General features: G+C 43.8%; 4 protein-coding genes and 1 long non-coding RNA gene across 7 annotated transcripts; 3 read left to right on the top strand and 2 right to left on the bottom strand.

The window, feature by feature from the left end:
* Positions 1 to 399: 399 nt before the first annotated feature.
* On the bottom strand, positions 400 to 3843 carry LOC117862835 (methylesterase 17). Its single transcript, XM_034746360.2, has 4 exons — positions 3596 to 3843; positions 1257 to 1397; positions 1013 to 1147; positions 400 to 939 (listed from the first exon to the last, which is right to left on the bottom strand). The coding sequence occupies exons 1-4, from the start codon at positions 3836 to 3838 to the stop codon at positions 664 to 666; spliced, it is 795 nt and encodes a 264-aa protein (XP_034602251.1). The 5' UTR covers positions 3839 to 3843; the 3' UTR covers positions 400 to 663.
* Positions 3844 to 7821: 3978 nt separating this feature from the next.
* LOC117863026 (uncharacterized) lies at positions 7822 to 9807 on the top strand. Its single transcript, XM_034746596.2, has 3 exons — positions 7822 to 8221; positions 8335 to 8445; positions 9084 to 9807. Exons 1-3 carry the CDS (start codon positions 8049 to 8051, stop codon positions 9622 to 9624), a joined length of 825 nt encoding a protein of 274 aa, XP_034602487.1. The 5' UTR covers positions 7822 to 8048; the 3' UTR covers positions 9625 to 9807.
* Positions 9808 to 16011: 6204 nt separating this feature from the next.
* LOC117864002 (WRKY DNA-binding transcription factor 70) lies at positions 16012 to 17515 on the top strand. Its single transcript, XM_034747961.2, has 3 exons — positions 16012 to 16542; positions 16676 to 16780; positions 16973 to 17515. Exons 1-3 carry the CDS (start codon positions 16178 to 16180, stop codon positions 17364 to 17366), a joined length of 864 nt encoding a protein of 287 aa, XP_034603852.1. The 5' UTR covers positions 16012 to 16177; the 3' UTR covers positions 17367 to 17515.
* On the bottom strand, positions 17222 to 26975 carry LOC117864005 (uncharacterized). Of its 3 annotated transcripts, XR_011898692.1 has the most exons (6): positions 26393 to 26975; positions 25484 to 25801; positions 24281 to 24523; positions 23197 to 23276; positions 18946 to 19039; positions 17222 to 17362 (listed from the first exon to the last, which is right to left on the bottom strand). It is a non-coding gene; the product is annotated as an uncharacterized lncRNA (long non-coding RNA). The 3 variants fall into 3 exon arrangements; XR_004642325.2 differs by lacking the exon at positions 24281 to 24523 and having other exon boundaries at positions 26393 to 26971; XR_011898691.1 differs by lacking the exons at positions 17222 to 17362; positions 18946 to 19039; positions 24281 to 24523 and adding an exon at positions 22183 to 22457 and having other exon boundaries at positions 26393 to 26969.
* LOC117864003 (probable WRKY transcription factor 62) lies at positions 24408 to 25786 on the top strand. Its single transcript, XM_034747963.2, has 3 exons — positions 24408 to 24727; positions 24813 to 24920; positions 25139 to 25786. The coding sequence occupies exons 1-3, from the start codon at positions 24408 to 24410 to the stop codon at positions 25524 to 25526; spliced, it is 816 nt and encodes a 271-aa protein (XP_034603854.1). The 3' UTR covers positions 25527 to 25786.
* Positions 26976 to 27455: the final 480 nt, after the last annotated feature.

The raw sequence follows: 27455 nt of genomic DNA, 5'->3' as shown, positions 1-27455 counted from the left end.
TGCCCTTTTCCTATCAATCTAAGATTGCTACCATGGATATTAACTATTTGATGGACATGCAGCAGGGTAACTGCCTTTGCATGGCCAATTCCAAATGTCAAACCAAGCAGGCATCCAGTGAGTTGTATCCTAAATAGAGGGGTCTCAAGCGGTGTCTACGATTTTGGCATGCAAAATAGCCTAATATGGTAGATGATGGTGGATGAATTGTGCGGACCAGCTAGTTTTTCTCCTTGCATTGCGTTGTGTGCGACTTATTGGTGTTTGGCCTTTCTGGCCTGATCAAATTTTTTTTCCTCCTTGTTATCTTTCTGTACTCTGGTTGCTCGTTGCATATCAAAGGCTCAGATGTAGTTCATGATTCATCACAAAAACCTTGTACTGTATACAGATGACAAAGACATGCACTTATTCCTTTTCAATGTATACATATACTCCCTCTGTTCTGATTTACATGACGCTGGTCAGCTCAAATTTGAGCTAAGCAACGTCAAATAAAAAAGAACGGAGGGAGTATTTATCTAATTTGGCTGTAAAATTATGTTTTGTGGTGCACAACTGAAAAAAAAATCTGTTGATATATGACAACTCCAATTGGCGTACAACATAACTCAATGAACAGGTGAAGCCTCCACTGGGATTGCGGATACGGTTCACCACCGGTCACACTGACTCGAGGATCAGCTCCAAGAGGCGCTCTGGTGCAGAGAAGAAAGGACTATGGTCAGTGTCCATGACCATCACCTTTCTTGGTGGCCAACGACGAATCATGGACTCCTGCTGCTCCGGCTTCAACGTACGGTCATTTGCCGTTTTTATGTACACGCGATGGACTGCGTTTACAGGGCTCTCGACACCATCATCGACGCAACGACCAAACTTGGCAGTGCTAAGCACGGCTGGAAATGGACGCAGCAGAATGGAAGCAAGTGTGGAGTCCTGCACCAAGTGTTAACAATGAAGGCGCTGGAGAATATCCTTCAAGATGACCATGCAGTATATTATGTTATACCTCACGGGAGCTTTGGTGGTACAGGATTGTGCGCTGGTACTCCTTTCTTAGTGCCATGCTGGTAGGTGGATGATCTTCTCCCAGACCAAAGTTCAGGTCATACACATCCCCAAACTCTGAAAAATCAGGTACACCCTGTTGATTTTCAGTCAAATATTAGGACATGCTACCGTTTGCTCGCAGACATAAGAGGGATGTTTAAACAAAGTTGTTGTTCGAAAGCATCTGGGGAATTTTGAATCACATCTTTGGTGTCTTGTTCTGTTTGGAAGCCAAACGGGAGCATGTCTGCTGCTATGAAGATGCCTTGCTTGATCTTGTCTGTGAACAAATGCATCGCATGGGTCACGCTTAGTCCTCCTGCGCTGTGTCCTACCAAGATTACCTGAAAACAACGGTGGCATTAGAGGCATATATACATTATCAGTCGGTAACCACTGCTGGGAAAGCGTCTTTAATACCGATTTCTAACCCCTAGGACCGGTTGTGCAACCGGTATTTCTATTTCGGTACTAAAGGGGGACCTTTAGTACCGGATCAAATAATCGGTAAAGAGGTATTAAAAATAAAGAAAGAAATCCGCCGACCGGATCCCCGACCGCACCCCGCTGCCGTCTGCCAGAGCGCCGGAGTCGTGGCCGCACCCCACTGCCATCCACCTGAGCACCGGAGCCCCGGCCGCACCCTGCCGCCGTCCGCCAGACCGCCAGAGCCCCGGCCGCACAGCACCCGAGCCCCGCACCAGAGCCGGGGGGGGGGGGGGAGGGAGGGAGGCGGCGTACTTACGCTGCTCAGCCAGCGCCGCTGGTTGCCACCGTGCTGCTCCTTAGCCCGCAGTTGCCATTGCCGCCGGATCTGAGGGAGAGGTGGTTGCTACTCCAAGATTCATGCGCTCCTTGCTCTGCCACGCCTACTGACGCTCCACTGCCGCACCCTCCCGTCGAGGCTCCGCCACTCCTTGCCCCGCCACCACTCCTTACTCCGCTACGCTTGCCGATGCTCTGCTGCCTCGCCACACCCACCCTTCTTGTCTCCGCCATTCCTTGCCCCGCCGCCGCTCCTCGCCACATGTAAGAGGTGAGGGACAAGCGGGGGAGGGGGGAGGAGAGGGGCGGCGAGGGGATCGAGCGGTGTGGGGAGAGAGGGGATTCAGCGGGGAGATGCGCGGGTGAGAGGCCGGATGAGGGGACGAGCGGATAAGTACGTGTGGGAGGGGGGTGAGCGAGATAAGGGGGGCTGACGCGTGAGGGGAGATATCCCTTTAGTACTAGGTGGAGATTTCACCCAGTACTAAAGGTCACCCATTAGTACCGGGTGAAGGTCACCCATTAGTACCGGATGAATTCACCGGGTACTAATGGCTCTCAGGCACATTAGTACCAGTTGGAGGCTTGAACCGGTACTAATGGGTGACCTTTAGTACCGGATGAAGCCTCCACCTAGTACTAAAGGGGTCACGAGAGTTCCTCGGGGAATAAGCCGTTAGGTCCGGTACTAATGTGATCAAAATGCAACCGGTACTAAGCCTCCGAACGAATGCTAAGTTTTCCGGTAGTGAAAAAAAATAATTTCCCTACGTTGCTTGAAAAATTAATTACATCAATTTATTTCCTCAGCAAGACAGTAGTGTCAATTGAAGTGTTGCGTGACGACGTTGTGTCGACTTTAGTGCTTAGTGGTGAATTTGTCTGCTGCATTTTTCTTCCTTTCTTTAACCTGGCCTGTTGTACGTGGGATCATTTTTTTTCGAAACTAACCGCGCAGACCGATTATATTAAAAAGAATAGGATCTAGACTGGACAAGTAAAAAAACACTAAGCGGTGCAAAGAGCAAAAGAAAAAGGCATGAAAAACCTATACAAATATCCAGAAATAAAGTATTAACACCGGGCTAGTAGTACTGAAAGGTACTTTGCTCCGGCCGCGATCCACATGGTAGACTCTTCTTTAATCCTATCGAACATCATGTTGATTATAGATTCCTTCCGCTCAAAAATCCTCGAGTTTCTCTCCCTCCATACATTGATTATAGATTCCTTCCGCTCAAAATCCTCGAGTTTCTCTCCCTCCATACGGTCCATGAGACAAGCATGATCAAGAAGTGCATGCTTTTCCTCGAGCAGCACAGTGTTGTTGCATATGGAACCATTGGTGTATGTCTTAAGGCGTGTTTGGTTCCGCGGCCTCCATTTTCTCTCAAATTTCTCACTTGCCTCGGGCTTCAGCCAAGAAAAGTAGACTCGGACATGATGTTGATGGTGTCAACAAAACAAAGGAATGGCAATCCCCTTGATGAAATTAATTCCAAAGGAAAAACTCCAATCCAAGCAGAACAGGCCTAAATGATCCAATAAGAGATGATGCTCTGCATCAAGGTTGTTAAAATTGCGTACAATCGTAGAATCCGACCCAATAAACATAAAAAACAAAGAAATAAATGACCTGCTGACTAGAATTAACTATAGCCATGTCGTTAAATCGTGAAGTTATATACGGTATAGTAGAATAAGATTTCAAGGAGCATGCTCTACATACTACGTATGAATATGATAATATGATACGGCAGATGAGATGGTCATCTACCTTGTGGGCGTCCGGCAGGGCCGCCATGAACTGGAGGAGCGGCGCGTCGTACTCATCGAAGGATCGGACGTCGTTGGGGTTGACGAGGCTGCCGGCTGCTCCGGCGAGGTCGATGCAGGAGACGCGGTGGCCGGAGCCCTGGAGCAGGGACGCGAGCTTGAACCAGCACCAGGCGCCATGGCACGCGCCGTGCACCAGGACAAAGTGCTCCTTGGCCTTGGAAACCTCGCCGCCCGCCTCCATCTTGCACCTCGTACGTCCTTTGCAGCTTGTACTTACCGTATCTCTACATAATATTAAACTGCAGGTGTGTTGTTTTGAAAAAACATCCTTAAACTTTTTTTAATCAACCCGCGGTCCTTCGAAGAACCCGCGGTCCTTCGAATAGTTCTTGACGATTTAAAAAAAAAGATCCTTAAACTTTACTGCAATTGATTCGAGTTCTAACTTTTGCCGTGTTCTTTTATCTCTCGCATGACTCGCAAGCTGGTCGCTTGGTGGAGCGCCTCTCGGCTCGGCCTCCCCAACGAACGAGCCTTTCTTTTCTGTCGCTAGATCTGCAAGCCTCGGCTATCTTTCACTGCCGCCAATGGCTCGCCGCCGTCATTCCTCGCCACGCTCGCGTGCTGTGAGGCCCTAATCGACGGCTTCGGGAAGCAGGTGCTTTTCGCGGAGGCCTGCGAGGGCGCGATCGCCTCTGTCCCTTCCTTTGTCGCCAAACCCGTCCATGCGTCGATTGCAGGGCTGCTCTGGGAGGATCGTCACGATCGGAGCCTCTCCGCCTTGGTGGTGCAAGCGATGGACTAATCGGTCTTTAGCATTTAGGGGATTTAGGAGTAAAGCACGTTTCCCAAATCCTGCAAGTTTGCGAAGGAAATCAAGGTGAGGAATGCGGCCAGCTGCTTCCTCGGGCTGTACGTCCTACTCGCCACCTGGACCTAAGGGGTAAGGAGCCGAGTGCTTTTTTGCAGTCAACCAGGTAGAGCAATGTGCCAGCGAGGGCATGGCGCCAGGGAGGGGAGAGGCGCAGTGGCAGTCGGCAGACAATGCAAACAGTGACGGAGGTTGGGACCTCACCCCCTCTCAATGACGTCCATCCTTTCAGATCCGGAACTAAGGCCTCCACATCTATCAATTGGGACCTCGATTTGCACTTGATTGGAACGATTTGGAGTGGATTATAGAAGGGAGGTGGATGGAAATGAGAAGAAGAGGAGGGTGCACTCCTGCTCATGGCGGCCAGAGACGCTGTGGCCTAACGCTCGAAGTGGGAATGAGGCTAGACATGGGGAAGACGAGCGCTTGCTTGGGTGATGGTGAGGATGGCAAGATGTGCAGCCCTTGGGCAACGGCGAGGATGGGGCAAGATGTGGGTGGCGCCGATGGATGAAGCGGCAGCGACTGGCTGGATGATGATGAGTACGGGGAAAATCGAATGAATGGATAAAGCGGATGTTAAGCGGTGAATTTTTTTATTTCTATGTGCGGATCCCACGTAATAAACAAATAGCATCAAATCACCGACAGATATCTGCTACTACTATATTTGCAAAGAGATGATCGCTAGGAACAACACACTAACATATTGTGAAGCGAAACTAACATATTAGGAACAAACGAATAATAACGTGAGAGCAAGTAAGGACCTGTACCAACGCAGAGGCATATACTTAGATACGCAAGGAGAGAGGGAGCCATGTGTATTGCTTACAGCTTACTTTTTCAATAACCAGATCAGCGGAGAAAACCATGCCCTCAAAAGGAAACGTCGCATTTTCTTTTCCCTTTCTATATTTTTCAGAGCTACAAACTAAACGTCGTTTGTTTCTTTTTGTCGTTTTCCGTGAGACCACTGCACGTTGGCATTGCCTCCTCCTCCTTCCAGCTTACACATGTACTACATCCCTTCCCTCGTGCATCACGCTTGGTGGCCCCGCCACTTTTTCCAAGAAACATCGATATGATCGTCACCTTTCGATTCGGGGTTCCTATATATCCTTGCTCTCGATCGGATCGGGCACATGGCCGGGGTCGACGTGTAAAGTCTCGGGAGGACCGCCAGAATGTCCACCGAATTAATAAAGGCCACTCCCACCGTCCCACGTCGTCTCACTCCCTTACACATGGCGGTTGACGATGTGTACTCGTCAGGGCCAACAGCGAATTGAAGCTAGCGTACGTGAGGCACGAGGGAGAAGAAGCAGAGCATCACATTTAATTTGTCCCTGAAATAACGAAAATCAGGCGCAACCTAACCAAGATCTGTGGCTGTTATTGTTCCTCCTCCACGAGACCACAATGCAAACAGCGACACAGCTTAATTAATGTACAGTGTGTAAAAAGAAAACGACGTTACTTAGGTTGAACGAAGAGAAGCTACACGCTAGAATGAAGAGAAGGAAATGCAAACGCAATGCAACCGTACCGTACGTGTGGACTAGACTTTGGATGCAGCGGCTGCTCCGACGGTTTCTTCGCCCGCCTTTTTTTTTACTTTCTAGCTACTCCATTCGTTCCAAATTATAAGTCATTTCGAGAATCTTGGAGAGTCAAAGCATCTCAAGTTTGATCAAAATTATAGAAAAAATTATAAAGATTTATGACATCAAATAGGTATACTATGAAAATATAATTGATAAAGAATCTAATGATACTTAGTTGACACCATAAATGTTATTATATTATCATATAAATTTGGTCAAACTCAAGATACTTTGACTCTCCAAGATTCTTGGAATGACTTATAATTTGGGATGGAGGGAGTACCATATAAAATAGGATTATTATAATTACCATCATGTTCATTCGATCATCACGCGAAATTGAAAGTAAAACAAATTTTATTTCCTTGGTTTCGCGGAAAAAAAAGGGAAACAAAATCGTGAAAATAGCATGCAACAACATTCACATATAAATACGTGAATGTGACTCGCAATTATGTTGCTGCAAAGTTGTGAACATAGAAACTAAAGCAAAATTAATGTCTTTATCATATATATAGGCAATGGCATCTCATGTGTGTGTGTGTATACATACATATACGTACACACACACATACATACGTATTCACACACATTTTCAATGCAAACAATTCAGTTATATGCGCGTGTAATTTGCAACAGCCAACAGCCCTGCTTCTATCATATGCAGTGAAGAGACAAATTAAACCAACACTGATGATGATGGGTCATGGTTCATGGATGGATACCCGGGCCAGCCAGCGTTATATTCGATCTCCGCCGGAGACGACGACCGGGCATGGTGTCAACCAACAATAAAAGGCTGTGTACTCTTGCACATCAGCTAACCAAAATATCATACGTCATGGTGCTGGCGTCACTAGCGTGCACGCAATTGCTGCATGGACGCCTGGACCGCATGTGGGCCAAGGCTTCGTACGAGCCACGACACGGCACCTAAGGGAGACAGGGCACTAGTCACGACTCACGAGGAGGTGCACAACCTCTCTGCTCCTTCCCGGACCCGGAGAGGTAAAGCCTCCATTTTGGTGCTCCCCTGACGCTCGCTACTGCACACTAGCTGTTGGTGTGGCTGCCGTCTTAATCAACCATGCATAGATTTTAGTCACATGAAATCTAGGAGGGGTGCGATGGAGTTAGCTACTGTAGTGATATTGCATATATACCATGCATCATGAAATACGTTTCGGCGTTGCTAGCGTTCGGACATCTGATGTGAAATTTTTAATCGGACGCTCCGATGAAACATAAAATACTTAGTGCAACATGAGCGGTCACTATTTGCAACATGAAAAATAATGTGCAAAAATGATTGCGTCGTTCGACCTGGAATAAAAAATTCTCGCCGCAACATGAACGTTATGTTTCATGCAACATTTACTGTGAAACATGCAGAAATAATAGTCTTAACTATTGCAATGCATGTTAGAGCGTCCGACTTTTTTTAAAATTCCGGACATTTGTTCTGTAGATATCAGAGAAAGAAAATACTAAAAAGCAGTACGTAGCTTGTGTATTTAGGTACGGTACGGTCCCCGTGCAACACGTACAAGCTGACTTGCTTTGCACGCGTAGCTAGCACATCCAAGATGCCGGCTGGGGCACCATTCTGATTGGCGCGGTCGGCCCTACACGCAAACTACACTTATGGGGACCATGACTGATGATGATGTGTGATGGAGGAGGCCTAAGGTGTCAAAGCCCAGATTTGCCCTAGCCTCTGGATGTCTGGTGGTCTTTATAAACAAGTGAGATCGAACTGCGACGGGATCAGCGGCGTCAGTCAAGCCTCCTGTGTGTGTCCATCTTTACAAGCAGTCAATAAGCAACCAGCCGGAGTCACTCAGCAAGCTTACACTTACACACACACACACACACGAGAGAGAGAGAGAGAGAGAGAGAGAGAGAGAGAGAGAGAGAGAGAGAGAGAGAGACGAAGAACTCAGATCATCCGAGACCACGGCGGGGATACGATGACGCTAGATCTGCAGGGTGACGAGCTCCTGCTGGCGCAGCTCCGTGAGCTGCTCTCGCCGTCGTCTCCGGCGGTTAAGGCAGTGGAGTCATGCGACGGGAGACGACGGCGCCGGCGGGGGAGCAAGAGAGCCCGGGACGACGACAACACCACCAATAACGGCAAAAGAAGGTAGCTAGATAGCTGTTGCTGGCTTCGATCATATCTATCGATGATTTGTGTGGTACGGGGTCACCCATGACTGATCGATATGGATATTCGGCGCGCTGCTGCTGCTGCTGCAGGAGCAAGAAGCAGAAGAGCACATCGTCTTTTGTGACATCAGTGCCTGATTTCGATGGGTACCGGTGGAGGAAGTACGGCCAGAAGCAAATCGAAGGTGCCATGTACGCCAGGTAAAATAATGATCCAGTAATACTCCTAGCTACTCGCCGATCCTCTGAATCAACTCATCATCAGGCGAATTGAAGCAAATTGAAGCAATGAATTATTTGCCTTTTAGAGATGAGGTTTTAGGCTGTTATTAGGCAATGCATAAACAATACTACTTCCTGATTCCTGCCTCTTGTTCTCGTTAAAGAAAGACTCTTGCATGCATGCCTCGTCCTCGACTCACAAAAGGAGAGCTGCCGGCTAATTAAGATGCCATTTCGTTGTCGTATCGAGACAATTCGAAGAACAAATGCTCTCTTTTCCTCTGGTATGAAGATGCACCAATAATCTTTTGACAGTGACACCAGCTGCTAGCTGCTAGTGGATGCCTGATGCTGCACCTTTAGTTTGCTTTGGTCCCTTCTGCAACCAAACAAATGATGGAAGTCGTGATACACGTTGGGCCTTTGTCGCATGTAATTTAGGACCAAAATGACCGAGCGATTGAGACAGTTTAGCTTGCAAATTTGTATTTCTAGAAGAATTAATTAACCTCTGCTTACTGCTAACTCTGATTTCTTCCACGGGAAAAAAAAATTCACAGAGCAAGACTTGCACACAGTGCACTCAATGATCAGGTTCTTTATTTACATGCATGCAGGAGTTACTACAGGTGCACTCGCAGCGCAGAGCAAGGCTGCCCTGCCAAACGGACGGTGCAGCGCAACGACGACGGCGACAATGGCGGTGCCGCTCCAAAGTACACTGTGGTGTGCATGGGGGAGCACACCTGCACGGCCACCGACTCCCTGGAGGCGCCGGTCATCCTCGAGACCACCGCCGTCGTCGCCCCTGGTATTATTGGCACCAACAAGAGACCTGATGAAGATGACAATGACGACACCTTTACATCAGCTGGCTCCACCACCACCACGGGTACCGGGGTTGAGTCTCCGGCGATCTCGGACATCACCTGGAGCAGCAGTAGTTGCGGCGGCGATTACGTGGTCGATGACTACGGGGCCGGGTTGTTCGATGTCCATGACAGCTGGGCTTCTTCGGCGTCGTTGCAGGAGATGGAGGACTTCACCGGACCGATCCGGTCGCCGGTCCACGTCCCCGCGGATGGTTGGACGATTGACCACTTCCTGCTGCAGCTAGCTAATAATGAGCCTGTTTCCCATTTCTCATCAGCTTGTTAAAATCTCTTTAATTTCAAGTAGCTTGCTACTATGCGGTGAGGGGTGATGCTCTGTATTTCTTTTTCTTTTTTTCCCTTTTTTGCAAAAGTTTGTACTTTATTTCTAGCCAGTGCGTACTCACATCCTTCAAAATCGCGACAATCGTTCTTGCAAGATAACAAATGCATTCCCAATTGACAAGAACTGCCACTTTCTTGTTAGTACGTAAGTAACGGGCCCTTGATGGGCCAGCAGGAATGCTGGAAGGCGATGCAATTAGGCCCGGATCAAAAAAATGGTCAAAGAGACTGGAGAGGTAAGTGGAACCCAATCTGACCACACGCACGAGTTGCACGATCTGGGCCATGACATCATCCCCGTGACGCCACTCTGTTGCCGTGTGCCGCTTACGTACGTGCATGCTACCACTTGGCGCCTAGCTGATGGTACATGCATGCATCCATCTGCTCTCACTACTGATCTAAGGAGATCCACCCCTATCCAAAATATATATATTACTCCCAGGAAATTAAAGGTACACATTATCCTATCATATACTAGTATTTGTACACTCCCCACAAAAACCCATATATACACACACTGTATATCTATGTTGCACCTGGGTACATTCTTTGTACAGAATGCACCCAGGCCAATTAGCGCGCCAGGTCCGGCCAACCGGCCGAACCAACCCACCATCCAGGCGCGCAACCGCACTCGCATCGAACCGTCACCCTGACACGTGTGCACCTAGGCATTAACTCCCCGCACCCCCACTCACTCACGCCAGCAGTTTCAATTCTTCTTCAAGTTTTCCCTCCGTTCCACTCAGCCTCTCTCCCCGCTCGCCAGATTTCCCCGAGCAACGGAGCCATTGTCGCAAGTTTCGTGCGAGCGGAGCAAGCGTCGCCATCGTTGGGGACCGTCGTTGCGAGGTTCGCCGTTGTCGACTCCTTCGACCATCTTTCTAGAGGTATCCCTGTCATCCCCTCTTGGCCCGTGCTCCCCCCCCTGCGCTCTCCAATTTTGTATCTAGGGTTTCGCAGTGTTGGGGTTTTCCCCTTACCCTTCCTTCTCTTTATTGCGATCGTATACTAGGGTACCATAGGGTTTCGCAGCGTTGTGGTTTTCAACCACTACCTCTCGCCCAATTCGTATCACCATCCATTTACACAGATTAGCAACACCCACCCACACGTTTTTTTTCTTTGGTGATTATGATTTTTGTTTCTATTTTTCTAGCGTATGTTTCCCTTGCCCCATAACGCCTTGTTAGGTAGTTACTGGATCCTTAAACTTTGGCAATTGTAGTGCTTGTGGCATTGCAATTTATCTGATTTTGTGATGTGGATGTCCCTTTTTTTATGCGGATGTTCCTAAATTAATCTCTAGTTTATTCTTAGGTACTAGACCCCTTAATTACTTGCAAACCAAATGTCCTGTATGTTGCAATTTGTGTTAATTTGTAGTTTTTAGTAACCTATAGCTAGGCAGTCACTGGATCCTTAATTAATGCTTTGGCAATCCCTAATGCTTTTGTGGCATTGAAATTTGTTGGATGCGCTGGCCTTTTTTTATTTGTGCAAATAGTCCTAATTGAATCTCTAGTTTTCCCATGTACTGGATCATAACATCTAGGTAGTTACTGAATTTTGCCCCTGTGTGTGATTGATTATTTGAGTGTTTTGCAACTAATCTATTTGTGTAGTTGCAACTGCACTCCCCGTTAGTGTCATGCATTCTTTTTCCTCAAATATGTTACCCCATATTGCCTTGTTAGGTAGTTACTGGACCCCTAAGCACTTTGCAGTTCTAATGCTTGTGGCATTGCAATTTGTCTGATTGCCGATGTGATGCCTTTTTTTATGTGGATATCCCTGAATTAATCTCTAGATTTTATTCTTAGGTGTTAATTTATTTCTGTATGTTGCAATTTGCATTAATTTGTAGTTTATAGTCACTGGATTACAACCTGTAGCTAGGTTTTTACTAGATCCTTAATTACTATTTTTGGCAATTCTAATGCTACTCCAACTCCAGTGAGTTCTTCTTGCTTCAGCTTAGCTATTCTATCAACGAGATCGGGTAGTTGGAGCCCAATATGTTGGCTCATTAAGCCACCGGTTGTTCCAAGAGGGGTGATGTCCTGTCAGCTTGGGTAGTTTCGGATCATGATCGCCAATGTAGCACCATTTTCTCTTCCACTTAGCATTGGAGTCTATCAACTCATAATCTAGATACAAGCTGCTGAGTTTCTCCCGCATCTGGATACTGGTGCCCCGACTACTAGAGTGTGTTGCCTCAACGGTTGCGACTTTACACGGAAAATTTTTCGGAATAACTGGAAGTGAGGATTCCCAGAAACGTTTCGCAGAAGTGAACAAAAATGATGCTGTGGAGAATTCCGTTGGGGTTCAAATGAACCAACTCCAACTTATAATAATCCAGAAGACCCTGAAAAAAGTTAGATGTTAGCAATGCAAGACCGCGCTCGATGAAGTGAGCAAAAATTACTGTTTCATTGGGATGTTCCTCCAATGGCCACGGATTAACGTAGATGGATCTCCAACTGATAAAGTCTTGATTTTGGAGCAGCTTGGCGGCCACAAGCGCCTTGATCTCCTCCTCTTTCAAGACCACTTCCAAGCGCAAGCAGGACGGCGCGGTCTGATCGGTTTTCCGTACTTGGACATCGGCAACTGAAGATCTTTTCCCTTGCTAGATCCTTTCTTCTTCTTTTCCCCCTCAGCAGGCTTGGTGGCAGCAGATTTCCTCCCCATCCTTAATGTCACGAGCTTCTTCTGTCGCATACGATTGGGGGCTGAGTGGTGGGGGATGGCGGCGTTAGCGCTCGGAGATCAGGCAACGGCGGCACTAGAGCTCAAGTGTGGAAGTTAGAAAGGCAAATAGTAAGGATTACATGGAAGGGATAACTTCCTTTGTTATTTATCACACTAGCACGGTAACAACGGCGCAAATGAAGGGATTTTGATTTAAAGGATCTCTAGAATTTTGGACACCTGATTGGCAGTTACCTGTATTTCAGGGGAGATAAGATCTCCTTCTAGAGATAGTCACGTTGATCAAAGGTTGCCCTTATACCACCAAACTAATCGTCTAAAGGCTCGGGGGCTGTGTGCCATGTGTCCATCGATAAAAAAAAATTGTCCGAATTTTAAGGGGCGAATGATGCAAATTGCAGATTGACCCTCAGGCTGATTCTTCGATTCAACCTAAGGCTTCAAGGCTACTCCATATGGAGTGCATCCATATAACATTCAAGGTTGAAAGGTACAAGACTGAATTAAATGGGGCTTGAGCATCTTCTAGCCGCATGATAATTTTTGGGTACCTTTGGAGATTCAACCAGATGAAGTACTTGAAGAGCACCAAAACTAGTCTGTGAAGTCTACAAAAGTACTCGGAACTACTGCATTTGACTAAAATGTACTTGAGGGTTTGTCGTACATACATCTATGGGCCTACTAGAAGGTTTGGACAGTCCTAAATATAGGGCTGGATACCGAGACACATCTGACATGGTGACCATGGCGCAGGACAGCGTAGTATACGTGGAAAGACAGGAACTAGTCGAAGATTAGGAAAGTACTTGTTGTAATAAGAGTAGAACTCCTCTAGTCGCGACTAGTATTCTTATAACCAACCGACCTGTAATCCTGCTCCCGGCAATATAAGGCGAGGCAGGAACCCCCTCCAAGGCAATTCAATCCAACCAACGCACATGACGTAGGTTATTATGCAATCTAGCGGCTTGAACCTGTCTAAATCGTGTGTCTGCGTCACCTTCGAGTTCCTGATCTCGATGAGCCCCACTAACCAAAACACTACCTCGGGTATCCCTCGGTAGGTTGCCGGATCTAAACACCAATAGTAAGTACGCCACTAATACCGGTCCCTAAATTAAGCTAGCTAGATAGGAGCCGGTATTATCGTGCTCTGGTGACCACGATGCCACATGAATGCAATAAGCAAGATTATAATAGCTAGCTAGTAGTTAGTTGGTAATTAAAAGGTCCCACAAGTGAACAATAACATTTCCTGATAAGTTTGAGCTTAAAGAGGCAAGTTGTAAATATGAAAAATGTCGCAATTTTAGTTTTAGGGTGTTTGGATACCCCTGCTAAACTTTAGCACCTGCCACATCAGATGTTTGGATACTAATTAGGAGTATATTAAACATAGTCTAATTAGAAAACTAATTGCACAGATGGAGTCTAATTCGCGAGATGAATCTATTAAGTCTAATTAGTCCATGATTTGACAATGTGGTGCTACAGTAACTATTTGCTAATGATGAATTAATTAGCCTTAATAGATTCGTCTCGCGAATTAGACTCCATCTATGCAATTAGTTTTATAATTAGCTCATGTTTAGTCCTCCTAATTAGCATCCGAACATTCAATGTGACCCTACTAAAGTTTAGCACATCGTATCCAAACACTCCCTAAGCTGCAAGTTGCATATGTATACGTGCTCATCATGTAATACGATTTGCATATGTATACTTGCTCATCATGTAATACGATTTGCATTTTGCAGTAGTATAGTAGTAGTATATATAGCTCGAGTTGTTGACTAGAAACGTGGTTAGTTGATTGCCCCCAAAGAAAGCGTCTGCAAGGACAATAGAACCCCATCTCCTATTGTTTGGCTTTGGCAATCATACACAAACAAAAGAAATAATGTTTGATTTCACATCGATGGCTACGCTGTCAGGGGGAGGAGACTGGTCCAGGTTCATGCACCACTTTGCATGATGTTGCAACAAAGTCATTCACTGTTATCCACAGACCATGCACACTCCCAACTGTATATTACTATTAGCTGGGTATGATGCCCAAACTGATAAACAAATCAGGTTAAGCTGGTAGTACGTGCTGAATAATGGTGATGTCTATGGCCTCCCTCTTTGGTCATTGCGGGAAAGATGAGCACCAAAAGCCAATAATCCCTCTTTGGTCATTTGCAACAAAGTCATTCTCGATGGAACGAAATACCGCGTGGTCATGCACGCCCATGCGTTCACACCACGAGATGGATGTCCCACTGCTTCTTTTATCCATTATATTTTCCCATAACATATAGGGCCAAGTTTACGACTCCAGCATCATTACACGTGGCAATTGAGCTTATTATTGGCACACAGCCTATTACTAATAAATCTGTAAATCTCCATCCACGCTTGACAAAGAATCAATAACCTTTTCTTCTCCTTTTGTAGCAAGGCCCCAAATGGTGAGACTATATCAAAAGGCTTTACCAATTACCACTGACGTTGGTCTTTGATCTTCTTGGTGGAAAATCATGCCAAAAGCTGCTAGCCCCTGATGCGGTCGGCACAAAGGGACCCAAATGTGCAGACTGCTAATAACACTACGATCAAACATGCAAGTCCACATTTAGGTTGCTCATTGTTCACTCCAGTTAAGAATTAAGTGCCCTTGGAAACTAAGCAGGACGCTGTGATATAAACCATTACTGAATTGTTAATACGTCGCCAACAACGTGGACCAACAGAGAATTTTTAGCCAGGGTCATTTTAGAGGGACTTTTGAGCTTACACGAAATGATTAGGAAGGTGACCAATTTGTGCTGACATGAGCTTGCTTCTGTCAGCATGATGGAATCTATCCATGGGCAGGATCTATTGTCTCAGTAAGCTATATACCACGAATATGCTGATGGAATTAATATATATCATGAATGAGAGAGTTTCTCACTAATAACTTGTCTGAATAATAAGGGATTAGAATTAGTTCAGTTTACCTTCTGACCTGAATGGACTTGGTCTGATCCCAACATGCATGTTCACAAACAAGACTTGAGTGCATTTTTTGGAGGCTCAAGTTTGAATACACATTAAGTGAATTATGATACTTGCATGCAACTCACCACTCTCTGCATACATACTAGATATTCGCCAGCGAACTGTGGTTAGATTTCAAGTGTAGTGACGTGTGGTGTTCTTTCTTCTCTTTTGTGTGTGCAGCCGGGATTATTGTTGGAACGGCACTTTAGGACAGAACAGTAGAAGGTGAAAAGTTCAGGTGAGAACTGAAAACAACTGCTTACTGACAAGACTTGTATGTCTTGGGAGCAGGGGGTACCTGGTGAACACAAAAGACAATTGATTACAATGAAATTAGCCAATCCTAGTTCCAGGTTACAATGGAGGCAGCATCTAACCAGATCTTCGATTCCAAATCACTAGTACGTGGTAGCTGCCAAGTCAGAGTCCTTCCTGTCTATTTCCATGTGCTCTGCTCCTGCCTACGCATGCACGGCAGGCACAGCTGATTATATTACTGCCCAATTTGATCGTTAATTATGTTGCATAACGCGGTTCCATACCACTCCCATCTCCATATATAACTGCACGATTAGGAGCAGCATTATCTCCAATTCTCCTTAGCCAGCTGACAATTACCTTCCTTCTCACACAGTTGCAAGGAAGTGTGAGAAGCTGCAGCTAAGCTTCCTCGCCTTCTTCCTCTATTCAGAGCTGCAGTCTTCTTCAGATACAAGAGGAAAGATAGCTAGAACTTAGCAGAGATGAAGCACCACAACAGTAGATACCTTCCTCAATCTTCACCTTCTGATCACCCCTCTTTTGTTTCCGACCACCGGTCGGCGATGAAGGAGATAGCCAGGGGGCAGTCTCTGGTGACGCAGCTGAGGGCCATCGTCCTTCCTGCGCTGCAGGCGGACCAACGCTGCGAGCTTGTTGCCCAGATGTTCCAGAACATTCTGGATTGCTCCAGCAAGGCCATAACTGAGCTGCAGCTTCACCATCAGTCTGATGCTCGAGCTGATGACGCACTGGTGGATGACAAGAAGAGGGTGAGGAGGATTTCTTCTGATGACTGCATCAAGGAGGAGGGTGCTACTGCTAACCCCCATCATCAGCACAAGAGAAGGTACGCATCTATGCGATCTGATAAGTTCACTTGAACTGGTGAAAGTATAGATTCTTTTTAGAATATACTTCTTGATGATGCATGTAATTAGCTATTTCATTTATTCTTCCTTACACAAACAAATTTTAAGCAGGAAATCTGATGATTTGGTGTCACTCGAAACGCCTGTTCCACACTATGATGGCCGCCAATGGAGAAAGTATGGGCAAAAGCACATCAACAAAGCGAAACATCCAAGGTACCTTTTGTTTGTCCTGAGTTTAGTTTCTTTATTGTTTTCCATTCAACACCTATGGTATACATACATTTCTATATACTCAATTCCATTTCGTTCTGAGTGTTCCGACTTCTGAATATCTGTTTGTGTAAATGATAAAAAAGAAATATGCACAATTGTATTAACTTGGATATGATTAATTTGGTTCTCCAGGAGCTACTACAGATGCACCTACAGGCAGGAACAAGACTGCAAAGCAACAAAGACGGTGCAACAGCAAGATGACAGCGCAGGTACTGATCATCCCGTGATGTACACAGTCGTCTACCACGGCCAACATACTTGCAAGGACAACAATGGCGTCGAATCAGGCACCGATGACTCTGAAACAAATACTCAAAGCAGCAGCGACAGCCGATCCAGCATATCAACCACTTGTACAGATGCCTATGAACATCAGACATCCCTAGATGACAATAAGCCTCTTGACAAATCTGCAGATTTGATCACGAAGAACTGCATGTATGAGCCATTCGACATGTCTGCTTTTGCACCTTTGGATTCGGACAGCTGGGAGTTGGACGCCCTCCTAAGATTTGGAGCCTGATAATCAAGGTTAAACCAAAAGCTGGTGATCAATTGATAATATTTTTTGTATTTTACTCCTCTGTTAATACATAGACTGGCAGTTTAACCTGCTGGCTTCTGTTTTTCTAAAAAAGATAATATGAAATGAAGAGAGAGACTAAGGAAACATGTCAGTTTTGTGTGTTTGTACGAAGCAGTCATGAACAAAAGAAAAGGCAGCATTCTTCCCCTATAGCTAAAGGTGGGCTGCAATTTTGACTTGTATAATCTATACTTTTATAAACACAGTCCTTATGGTTTCTCGAAAAAACAACACAGACCTTGTAACTAACAAAAGCAGGTGCCTGATTTTCCTTCAGAAAAAGCAGACCTCATGGCACCCTCGATCCATTCCATCACATGAATGACATCACTCCACGTCGATCCTCATAAAAGATAAAAGGACCCCCTTTCACCCCTAGCCAGGACCAAATGTATGACTCTATCTCAAAAACGTTCCATATATATCTCCAGGAAGACAATGTAACGTGATTGTGGAGTAAGGACTCCATCTTTCTTCTTTAGTTTTCATTTTTCCAATTTCCCAACTTCATTAACTAGCTGATTGGGATTTCCACTCTATAGTATTTGTGCCCAACGACCCATCAGCAAAAAACAAAAGCCATGCTAGTTTAGAGAGTTTGATGGTGAGAACTGAAGAGTATTGGCCGATGAACTGCACTTTGAAAATCAATCTGCCTTTCTCTATTGTAAATGTAAAGCGAAAAACCAGTTGGTCTGACGTGTCTCACCAGCTAGGAATCAGCTAGCTTTCGGAGTTCATATATGGATCCTAACCTTCTTACTTATCTGAGTGTTCTAGATTACACATATTAGTGCTATCTTATTCTGGAAAACGTGTTGGAATTCATGCATATGCAACAACAAGTTGGCTTGGAAATATATGGGTGATTTAAAAAGAATTGCAGGGGGTCTGACCCACAGCCGCCACAATATTGTCGTATGTGCTCGTATTTTTCAATTTGTACAGGCCACTGGGTCATTAATATATTAAGAAAGATGAAGGATTGACGTTGAAACCAGATATTAGTAGCAAAGAGAGGACGTACTAATTATATATCTACCTGGTCACCGCTCCTATATGGTGCAGATTAATATAGTTTATCATACAAGTAGGTACTACCAGTATTAATGAGTTGCATGCACCAATCGTTCAATCCAAAAGCTTAAGCTAATGGGGAGAAGTGGGTAATTCACTTATACTCCAACACTCCCCCTCACGTGCAGGCTCTCTCAGGCCGTATACATGGAGATTGGAGTGAGCTGCAGTTATTTTATTTAATCGCGCCTGCCAGGATTTGAACTCAAGACCTCTGGCCCTGATAACATATTGAGTTGCATGCACCAACCAGTTCAACCCAAAAGCTTAAGCTGATGGGAAAAAGTGGGCAATTCACTTATACTCCAACAAGCATGTATCTAGGGGAGCATATATCTGCTATAAGCCTATAAGTTGCATCAAACTCGAGCTGTAAATATGAGAAGAACCTGAATGCAGTACTGATAATCAATATAGATGTGAGAGGCAGAGTGCTTACAATTGGACTGAGTAGGTTCCATTATTAGCTAGTGATCCAAGCAGGATGATTACATCAACATTTAACATTTTTAGTGACTGAGATAGTGATCAACCTGCATGATATGAAACAAATCTTAGGAACTGCGTGGGATAGCAGAGAGATGATAAGAGGAAGAAAAATAAGAAATCATGCTAAAAAAGTCAGACTGACAAGTACACTAGTGAACATTAGCGTGGTAAGTATTTGTGAATAGAGGGAGTAGATCGAACAGCCTGAATTTGCATTGTCTCATCTGTTGGAATCTAGCTCGTACAAGTCTGAACTCTGAAACTTTTAGATTCTCACAATGCAATATCCCTTTGTTTTGTGCATTCTAAAATTGGAACGCAGTACAACCTTAATATGCAAATCATATGTTCAGAGTCATGCATTGCAATAGCAAGCAACTACACATAATTAATTATTATGTAATGACAAGTAGCTGCTGATCATTGAGCAATTATAAATAGGGTCTGTTGACCTCCAGCCGCCACAAGTTTGTCGTATATGCTCTCAATGCACGTGCATAACAGATCAGCTGTAGATAGAATTGATGTTGCAACAGGAAACTAACAAAAGGGGAATGCATGTATGAAGTGGTAGTATAGTTTAGTACGCAAGTTGGCCTATTTCTATGAGTAGAATATCTGCAGTAGTTACTTGCATCATACCAAGTAATAATATAACGCATGATAACCAGTAGTAAGAATTAAAATATTTCTGCATCACTTCACCAAACCCCTGATGGAATCCAAGCAGGATAATGACTTTGTAAATTACATCAACCTGCCTATATGTCTCTCTCTTTCTGAGTTTGGTGTCTGTGTGTGTTGTGTTCTTGTGCATAAGTTTTTGTGTTTGTGTGAGTATGTATTTTGTTTTGACTAGTTTTTCTCCTTAGTACAGTGATGGACAGCTCTCCTGCCAGTTCAAGGAAAAAATATGTTATCCACAAAGTGGAAAATATAAAACCAAGGTATCTATGCTTGTTGACTTCGAATTAAGCTGTAACATAACGCTGACAGTAGGGACTAATTCATTTTGTAATGACACACCCAATGCTAGGCTACGAGGCCGAACCGTCATGACCATTGAATCTAAGAGAGGGATGCTGTGGGCATCATCCTTGTCCAAAATACAGTTTGGCTAACTGCAAAAAAGGAACAATGCACGCATGTGCCACACTGCAACACAAATACAAGATATGACAAGAGTACACACATAGTGATCCATAGATTGCAATTTTATTTTAAGAAAGATATCTCAATATTACTTCATATATAAGTTGTGGAAAATTTACAAGTGCTTGAGTTACCCGGGTAGACAAGCATGCTAATGAAAGTTGGGCTGGAATCCCACAAAAGCCTAATAGTCTTCTCAATAGGCTAGTAGTAGAGAGGATACATATCTGTGAGTTGACCCAACAAGCTCGTGGCACAAGATTGGGCCAGCAAGCTGGTATGGTATCTGATGGCCTTCCTGTTGTGCTGATGGCATCTTTGGAAACACATGAATGAAGTTTTCTTCCATTTGGTGTCTCCGTCACTCCCAGGCCTGCTGACCACTTGCCACAATGATGCACAGATGTTTGGGGCCACACCACAGGCTGCCGACGGTGGACAGCGTGGTCACAGATTCTTGGTGTGCAACTGTTATCTATGTAGTCTAGTCAACCTCCTCTACCTCCCTTGTTGGTACATCAGAAACCATAGGCCATGCATAAACCCTCGTTTACATGATTGAGGACTATCTCTCGTGGGGATTTGTGGTAGACCGTAATCTATTGGAAGGTTTGATATACCTGAGTCGTCAAAAGTTGCAAGTATTTCTATGTCTGAAGATTTGGATCTCAAAGTTAGAACCCTCAAGGCCTCAACGGCCAGGTTGTATGGTAACAGGAAGATATATTTTTGTGCCTACACAACGGCACATGAAAACGAGAAGGGGGAGCGTGGGATGATTTCACATGTAGAGGAAGATCCTGGTAACTAGATATATCCTTATCTTTGTTCACAATCTAGCTTGTTCCCTCTATCAATATATATTTATGGCTCACACATATGACATTCATGTGGTTCTCAGGAATCCTAAAGGTTCACTTGTTTTCTTCTCTGCTTTAATTTGTTGAAAATGATGGTGGTCAACAAAACCAGTTCAAGGCTATGGTTAGTCTGAGTGGAGCTATTCGTGGCATACATATTCATATTAGGAAATATCTACGATTTGTAACCACATAACATTCGATTGTTATGGTTGTCAACATATATATTTCGACAATTACTTAATGTTTATGTTCAATAGACTTCATGCATATCAACCTGGTTAATGCTTTTCTCATGCATGTATGAGATTAATATAAATAGAATTTCATGTAATGATAATTGATGCACACAAAAGTTCAAACTGATGATAATTGATGCACACATGCATGAACCATATCTCCTATGTAATTTGAAATAACTAATCTTTTTTTTTTCATGTAGGCCTGTCTAAATATGATATGGGCGTTGGTTTAGCAAGGGACAGAAAGTAATTAGGAACAAGAGATAAACGAAACTCGCCCTCTCAGATGGAGGCTCTAAGTTGCTTAGGTTTAATTCTTGCTGGCTTTCCCTGATTGCCTTCCCCTCATATATATGGGGTTGGCACAATTACAATCTCGAAGGCTTACAACTCCTTTTCAACTCTATCTCTAACAACTGAAGCCTAACAGTTTATCTCTCCTAATCATAATGCAAACAACTTCCTAAACAAATATCTAAACAAATCAAAGAATGCATCCATAACAAAATATGAACAGCCACCGAACTATTTGTATTTTTAGCACTTCATCTAGTACTAGATATAATTTCTGATACATGGAATTAGAGCCAAACCATTCATGTCCCTATCTTGGGGCCGGTGGGTTAACGACAATGTTGCTCTCTATAACAACCACTAGAATTATTGGCCATATATATTTCTCACTGTGAATGTCTACATCATGTGTGAGTGATGTAGGCACATGCCATACGTCATGCATAATTTGGCAAGTCTCGTTCGGTTGTCAATAGACCCTAGCTGCAATCTGGTGAGGCATTTGCAAGTCGTGAGCTCTGACATAATGTTGGATAGAGATAGTACTCTCCCTAGTCTTTCTGTAGTGAGAAAATTTGAACAATGATCCGTTCCCGCCACCATGCTCAGATTGTGTTCTACTACTTGCTTGTATAAATAAATGACTAAAGCTGCAATTATCTATCACCTTCAACTCTGACAGTCTGACTATAATAGCCATCACATGAGCATCCTTGAATCTTACACTCATGTTGGCTGCCAAGTGGTGACCAACAAGATTGAACACCAAATTACATGACCTTGTCCTACCAACAATTGATCCCTACAGTGGACAGGCAAAGCTTGTCCAGAAACTCTTTGAAGAAGTATGCAGCAGCTCAAGTCAGGTTATCTCCTTTCTAGAACTTGGCCATAACAGCAAGAAACACGCCAATCTTATCAAATATAAAAGAGAAGACGGTAAGGGGAAAAAAAAAAGGCAGAGAACCACATGGGCATTGGAAATAAGAGACAAGTATCTGTTGTAAAAGGATCATATGTTTACTTATTTAGCATTCACTGGGGCTTAAAATTGAGATCACTTCTGTTGGTGATGGTAGGAAGAATGCACTACACATATGGGCAGAAGCTCCAATGCAAAAGCATTCCATGTATGTTAAAAAGCATATGAATTTATTTACTTCATTTAATATCTGCTAGCTATATTGGATTCTCATCTGCGTGGATAATTAGTTTTTGCATAGTAAAGATCAAAATTGCATCCATACATATTCAATAGTTTGTATATAACAAAATGTTAATACTGTATATGAAAAAATGACCTGATGAATGCTTAATCAGGAGCGCTACTATAGATGATCCAAAAGTACAGGGGAAGGGTGTCTTGCAACTAAGACAATGCAACAGAAGGAAACTGATCTAAAATGGAGCAGTGAGGTTATTATGGCCAGCACATTTGCGAAAAGGATGAAATTATTCATCCAACTATTGCTGAGACAGCACACCAAATAGTGTGCCAATTCCCAATTGTAACCAAAGAAGTAGCTCAACGTTTGTTAATGATGTCCATGGAATTCAGGATGGAAGCTCTGAAAATTTATTCATAGATCCTGATATGCCAGAATATTTGACGGATTTCACAGATATTGAAATTGCAAGGGCACTTGAGATTACCTCTATAAACTTGCATCTAATTTCTGTAGATATATGGGTGCAAATTGGATCGCGTGCAGTTAGCCATGCCATCATGAGTTCTGACAAGAAAAGACACAAGTATGGTATCGATAGTCTAAATTAAGTGTGATAACAAAAAAGAAGTGACATAAGCAATAAAAAACTATTCTTAGAATACTTATGGTGTCTGGCATTCCAAAATGTAGATTACTATCTAGGCTTTCTTTTGACATATAAGTGTACACTATGAATGAATACTTGTCATTCTATTGATGGGCAAAGCTCCCTGCAAAGTCTTCATGGGTGCTAATTAAAGTCCTCCTGACATTTCTTTATTTACTAACATTGATGGAGTAAATTAGAAACATAGAAAACAGTAATTACCATCAAATTGTGTGCTTAATAAAAAACCCTCGATGGTGATGTTTACAATATCACATAGATATGATGCTAGTCAGGTTTTGCTATATCATCTAAGGCAATACGAATTGCAGCCTATATACCAGGATGGTTATTTTCTCCCCATATGACTCACTGACTTGACCAGCTTATAATTTTATATGTGTTGTTCAATTGAATTGAACTGAACATTTATTCACACATCAAATAACTTATGGAGGCAGCAATTTTCATACAAATATATTTTCGTGCATGGGCTCTTATATTCTGTACATAAAGACACCAGATATGTTCATTTATGCATCATTCCATCTGATTAACCGCATCTAAATCCACACTAATTTATATTCCTCCAACAACTAAAAACATGAGTACCACTAACATGCCATTCTAATCACTATCTGACCATATAACTAATAAAACTACTATACATACGACCTCAAATGTGGCTCCTAAGCACCACCACACATACTGCAGTTAAACATGTGTACTGAGTGACAAATATGAAACCCACAAGTCATGACCCATGAATCATCATAATCCCTTACCAACTTATGTGTCAGTCTAAGAAAAAAAAAGATCTAGAATGGTGCCACTGTGATTGTGAGTTCTAGCATACTGTTGGATAGGGACAGTACTCTGCCTAGTCTAGTCTAGTGAGAAAATTTGAATAATGAAGGATTACCTCCACCATGCTCAGACTCTGTGTGCTGCTACTTGCTTGTATAAATAGATGCCTAAAGCTGCAGTTACCTAGCATCTTCAACTCTGTCAATCCGACATTATAGCTACTTATATTGAAAACCCATCCAATGAACATCCTTGAATCTTCCACTCATGGTGGCTGCCAAGCGGTGATCAACGAGATTGAACACCAAAGGGCTCTCATGATGGACCTACATGACCTTATCTTACCAATACTTGATCCCTATAGTGGGCAGGAGAAGCTTGTTCAGCAACTCTTTCAGGACATATTCAGTTGCTCAAGTAAGGTTATCTCTTTTCTAGAACTTGGTGATAATAATAGTGGGAAACAGGCCAATCTTATCAAATATAAGAGAAAAGGCAGTAAGAATAACATGGAGGGTTACATGTTGGAGGAGGAACCCAAGGAAGTTGGAAATAAGAGAAGGTATGTAGTGAGCATATGTTTATTTACTTATAATTTATCATTCACTGTGGCTTAAAGATGTTATGGCTTCTCTTGGTGATGGTAGGAAGAATGCACAGCACATAGGTTCAGTCGTGACACAAGCACCATACTTTGATGGATATCAATGGAGGAAGTATGGACAGAAGTGGATCTCCAAAGCAAAGCATTTTAGGTATGTAATAAAACATATGCATTGATTTACATCACATAGTGTTTTTTTGTACTGAATTTGGATATTGAGATTCTCATCTATGTTGATGATTAGCTTTTTCTGTGGTAAAGCTCAAAATTGCATCCATAATTATTATCTAGTAGTAGAATTTTAAATAAGAAGATTTAGTATTTTGTACATAACAAAAAAAATAATCTAATGAGTTTATGCTTAATCAGGAGCTACTATAGATGTGCCAATAGTAAAGGGCAAGGGTGTCTTGCAACCAAGACAGTGCAACAGAAGGAAACCGATGGAAGTGGAAAGGTGAGGCTGTTCAATGTTGACTATTATGGCCAGCACATTTGCAAGAAGGATGGCATAATTCATCCATATGCTGTTGAGACAACAAGTCATAGCGTACCAATTGTCCATGATAACCAAAGCAGTATCTCAACTTTTGTTAATAACGATGTCCATGGAATTCAGGATGAAAGCTATGAAAATTTATTTGTGGTGCCTGATATGCCAGAATATTTTACAGATTTCACAGATATTGAAATGGCAAGGGCACTTGAGATTACCTCTATGAACTTGCCGCTGATCTCTGAAGATATATGGGCATAAAGAAGTGAGAAACGAAGTCCTTTGATTTCACAGATATGAAAATCAGCTGGCATGGCATCATGAGTTCTGAAAGAAAAGGACATGTATGCTACCAATAAGTCTAAAAAGGGACATGTGCATTGTGTCCGACCGTCCATCATTCTAGAATGTTGATGTACTACATATTTAGGCTTTCCTTTGACACAGAATTGTAAACCACGAATACTTGTCCTTCCAAGTCTGTAAAGCTCCCTGCAAAGTCTTCCCAGATGGTGATTGAAGTCCTCCTGAGATCACTATATTTCATATGGTTGGTGGAGAGAATTAGAAACATAGGATATACAGCAGTAATTAACATGCCAAACGGCGTGTTATTAAAGAAAAACAAACTCAATACGAATGCTCACAATTTCACAGATATATGATGCTAGTAAAGTTTTGCTAATCATCTACACAAATACAAACTGTGCAGCCTTTATATCCGGAATGGCTGTATATTCTCCCCCACATGACTCCTTGACTCGATACAGTTTTCTATGTGTGGTTCAAATTGAACTGAACCTTCCAACCACAGAAATAAAGAAAACATCTGATTTAATTGATTGGCCGAGGAAACTCTGTATGATTCTTGACCGATTTCAACGATGTCAAAATGTGTGGTAGTACTGGAGAGTACTATATGAGCTATATACCCTACGTTGGCCACTCATCTAACCGAAATCTGATGAAAGATTCACACTATAAATGCCGGTGGAATGCGGCGTTTTTGTTCGCCTCCACTACAGGTGTGAACGAATTGAACGACGGTTTCCGAGTATGGCTCAAAGCCCACGGCTTCACAGGAAAACAAAAGCGAAATCCGACCCAATCTATTGGAGCTTTTTTACCTGGGGCGTCTGGCGGAGCTGCGGTGATCACCGAAGAAGCCACGCCGCCACGGCCGCCGACGCCGGAGCCTAAAAGCCCTGATGTGTCGCGTTGGGGAGACAACCGGTGAGGAGACAGAGAAGCCGAGAAGGAATGGGTGGGCCGAATAATATTCGGGCAGGCCTCGTTCGTTGTCGTTGTTGTTGCTTGAGGCCGGCCGAACTGGCTGGCTGGCGGCCCCGCTGCTTCGTCCAGCCCAGGTGAGGCCCAAGCTTAATAAATGGTTGATACCCAGGCCACCAGGCACACATGTCCAACCGGAACCGGCCCAGACGCATGTCCAGCCGCAGCCGTCGCCGGAACCAATAATCTCCTCCTGTCTGCCGCCTCCTTCCCCAGCTCCGGCCAGCCGGTGGTCGATTTCTCAACTCTGGCTGCCGGTGCCAGTGGGAACCGACGGTGGATAGGGTCTGCAACTGTGCATGTATCTTATGGCTTTCTTCTGTCCGATCCGATTAATGGCTTTCGATGCCTGCAGGCTGCAGCCGGCTGCCGGTAATTTCAATACTACTAGTGCTTAATTAACACATTAGTTAATTTGGATGGCTTCTTTTTAGTAGCTTTTCGTAACTTTCCATGTGCATACATGTTCTTGTTTGTGTCAGTTTTGATCGATTGATTCATCGCAGACGCAAGCTTTATTAATGTGTCAATCACCTCTAGTTTTGTATTTGTTCTTGACTTCTTGCTCTGAGTCCTATACATGCTAATATGCATGGCATGTAGAACCTACCGAACTTCCATCACCCGACCACTAATTTCATTTGAATTAATTAACATGTTTTTCAGTTCCTAAACTTTTATCTCGTTTGGTGCTAATAATCCATCCCCAGCATCGACCCTAAACTTGCCGACAACAACTAAGTCAATAGGTATGTTATTTTCAGTACTATCCCATTGCAGCCACAAGCCTGCAGATATAATATTGTTGGACTGCAGCAGCCTGCAGGATATATTAGAACACAAGTAGCAGCAAACTGTGTCAAGATTGCCGTGTCCCTAAGCTGCTTCCTCTTGCTTTTC

Source organism: Setaria viridis, chromosome 7 (assembly GCF_005286985.2).
Source record: "Setaria viridis chromosome 7, Setaria_viridis_v4.0, whole genome shotgun sequence".
Lineage (NCBI taxonomy): Eukaryota > Viridiplantae > Streptophyta > Magnoliopsida > Poales > Poaceae > Setaria > Setaria viridis.
The sequence above is the reverse complement of the archived record's forward strand: the minus strand, read 5'-3'. Positions and strand labels throughout refer to the sequence as shown.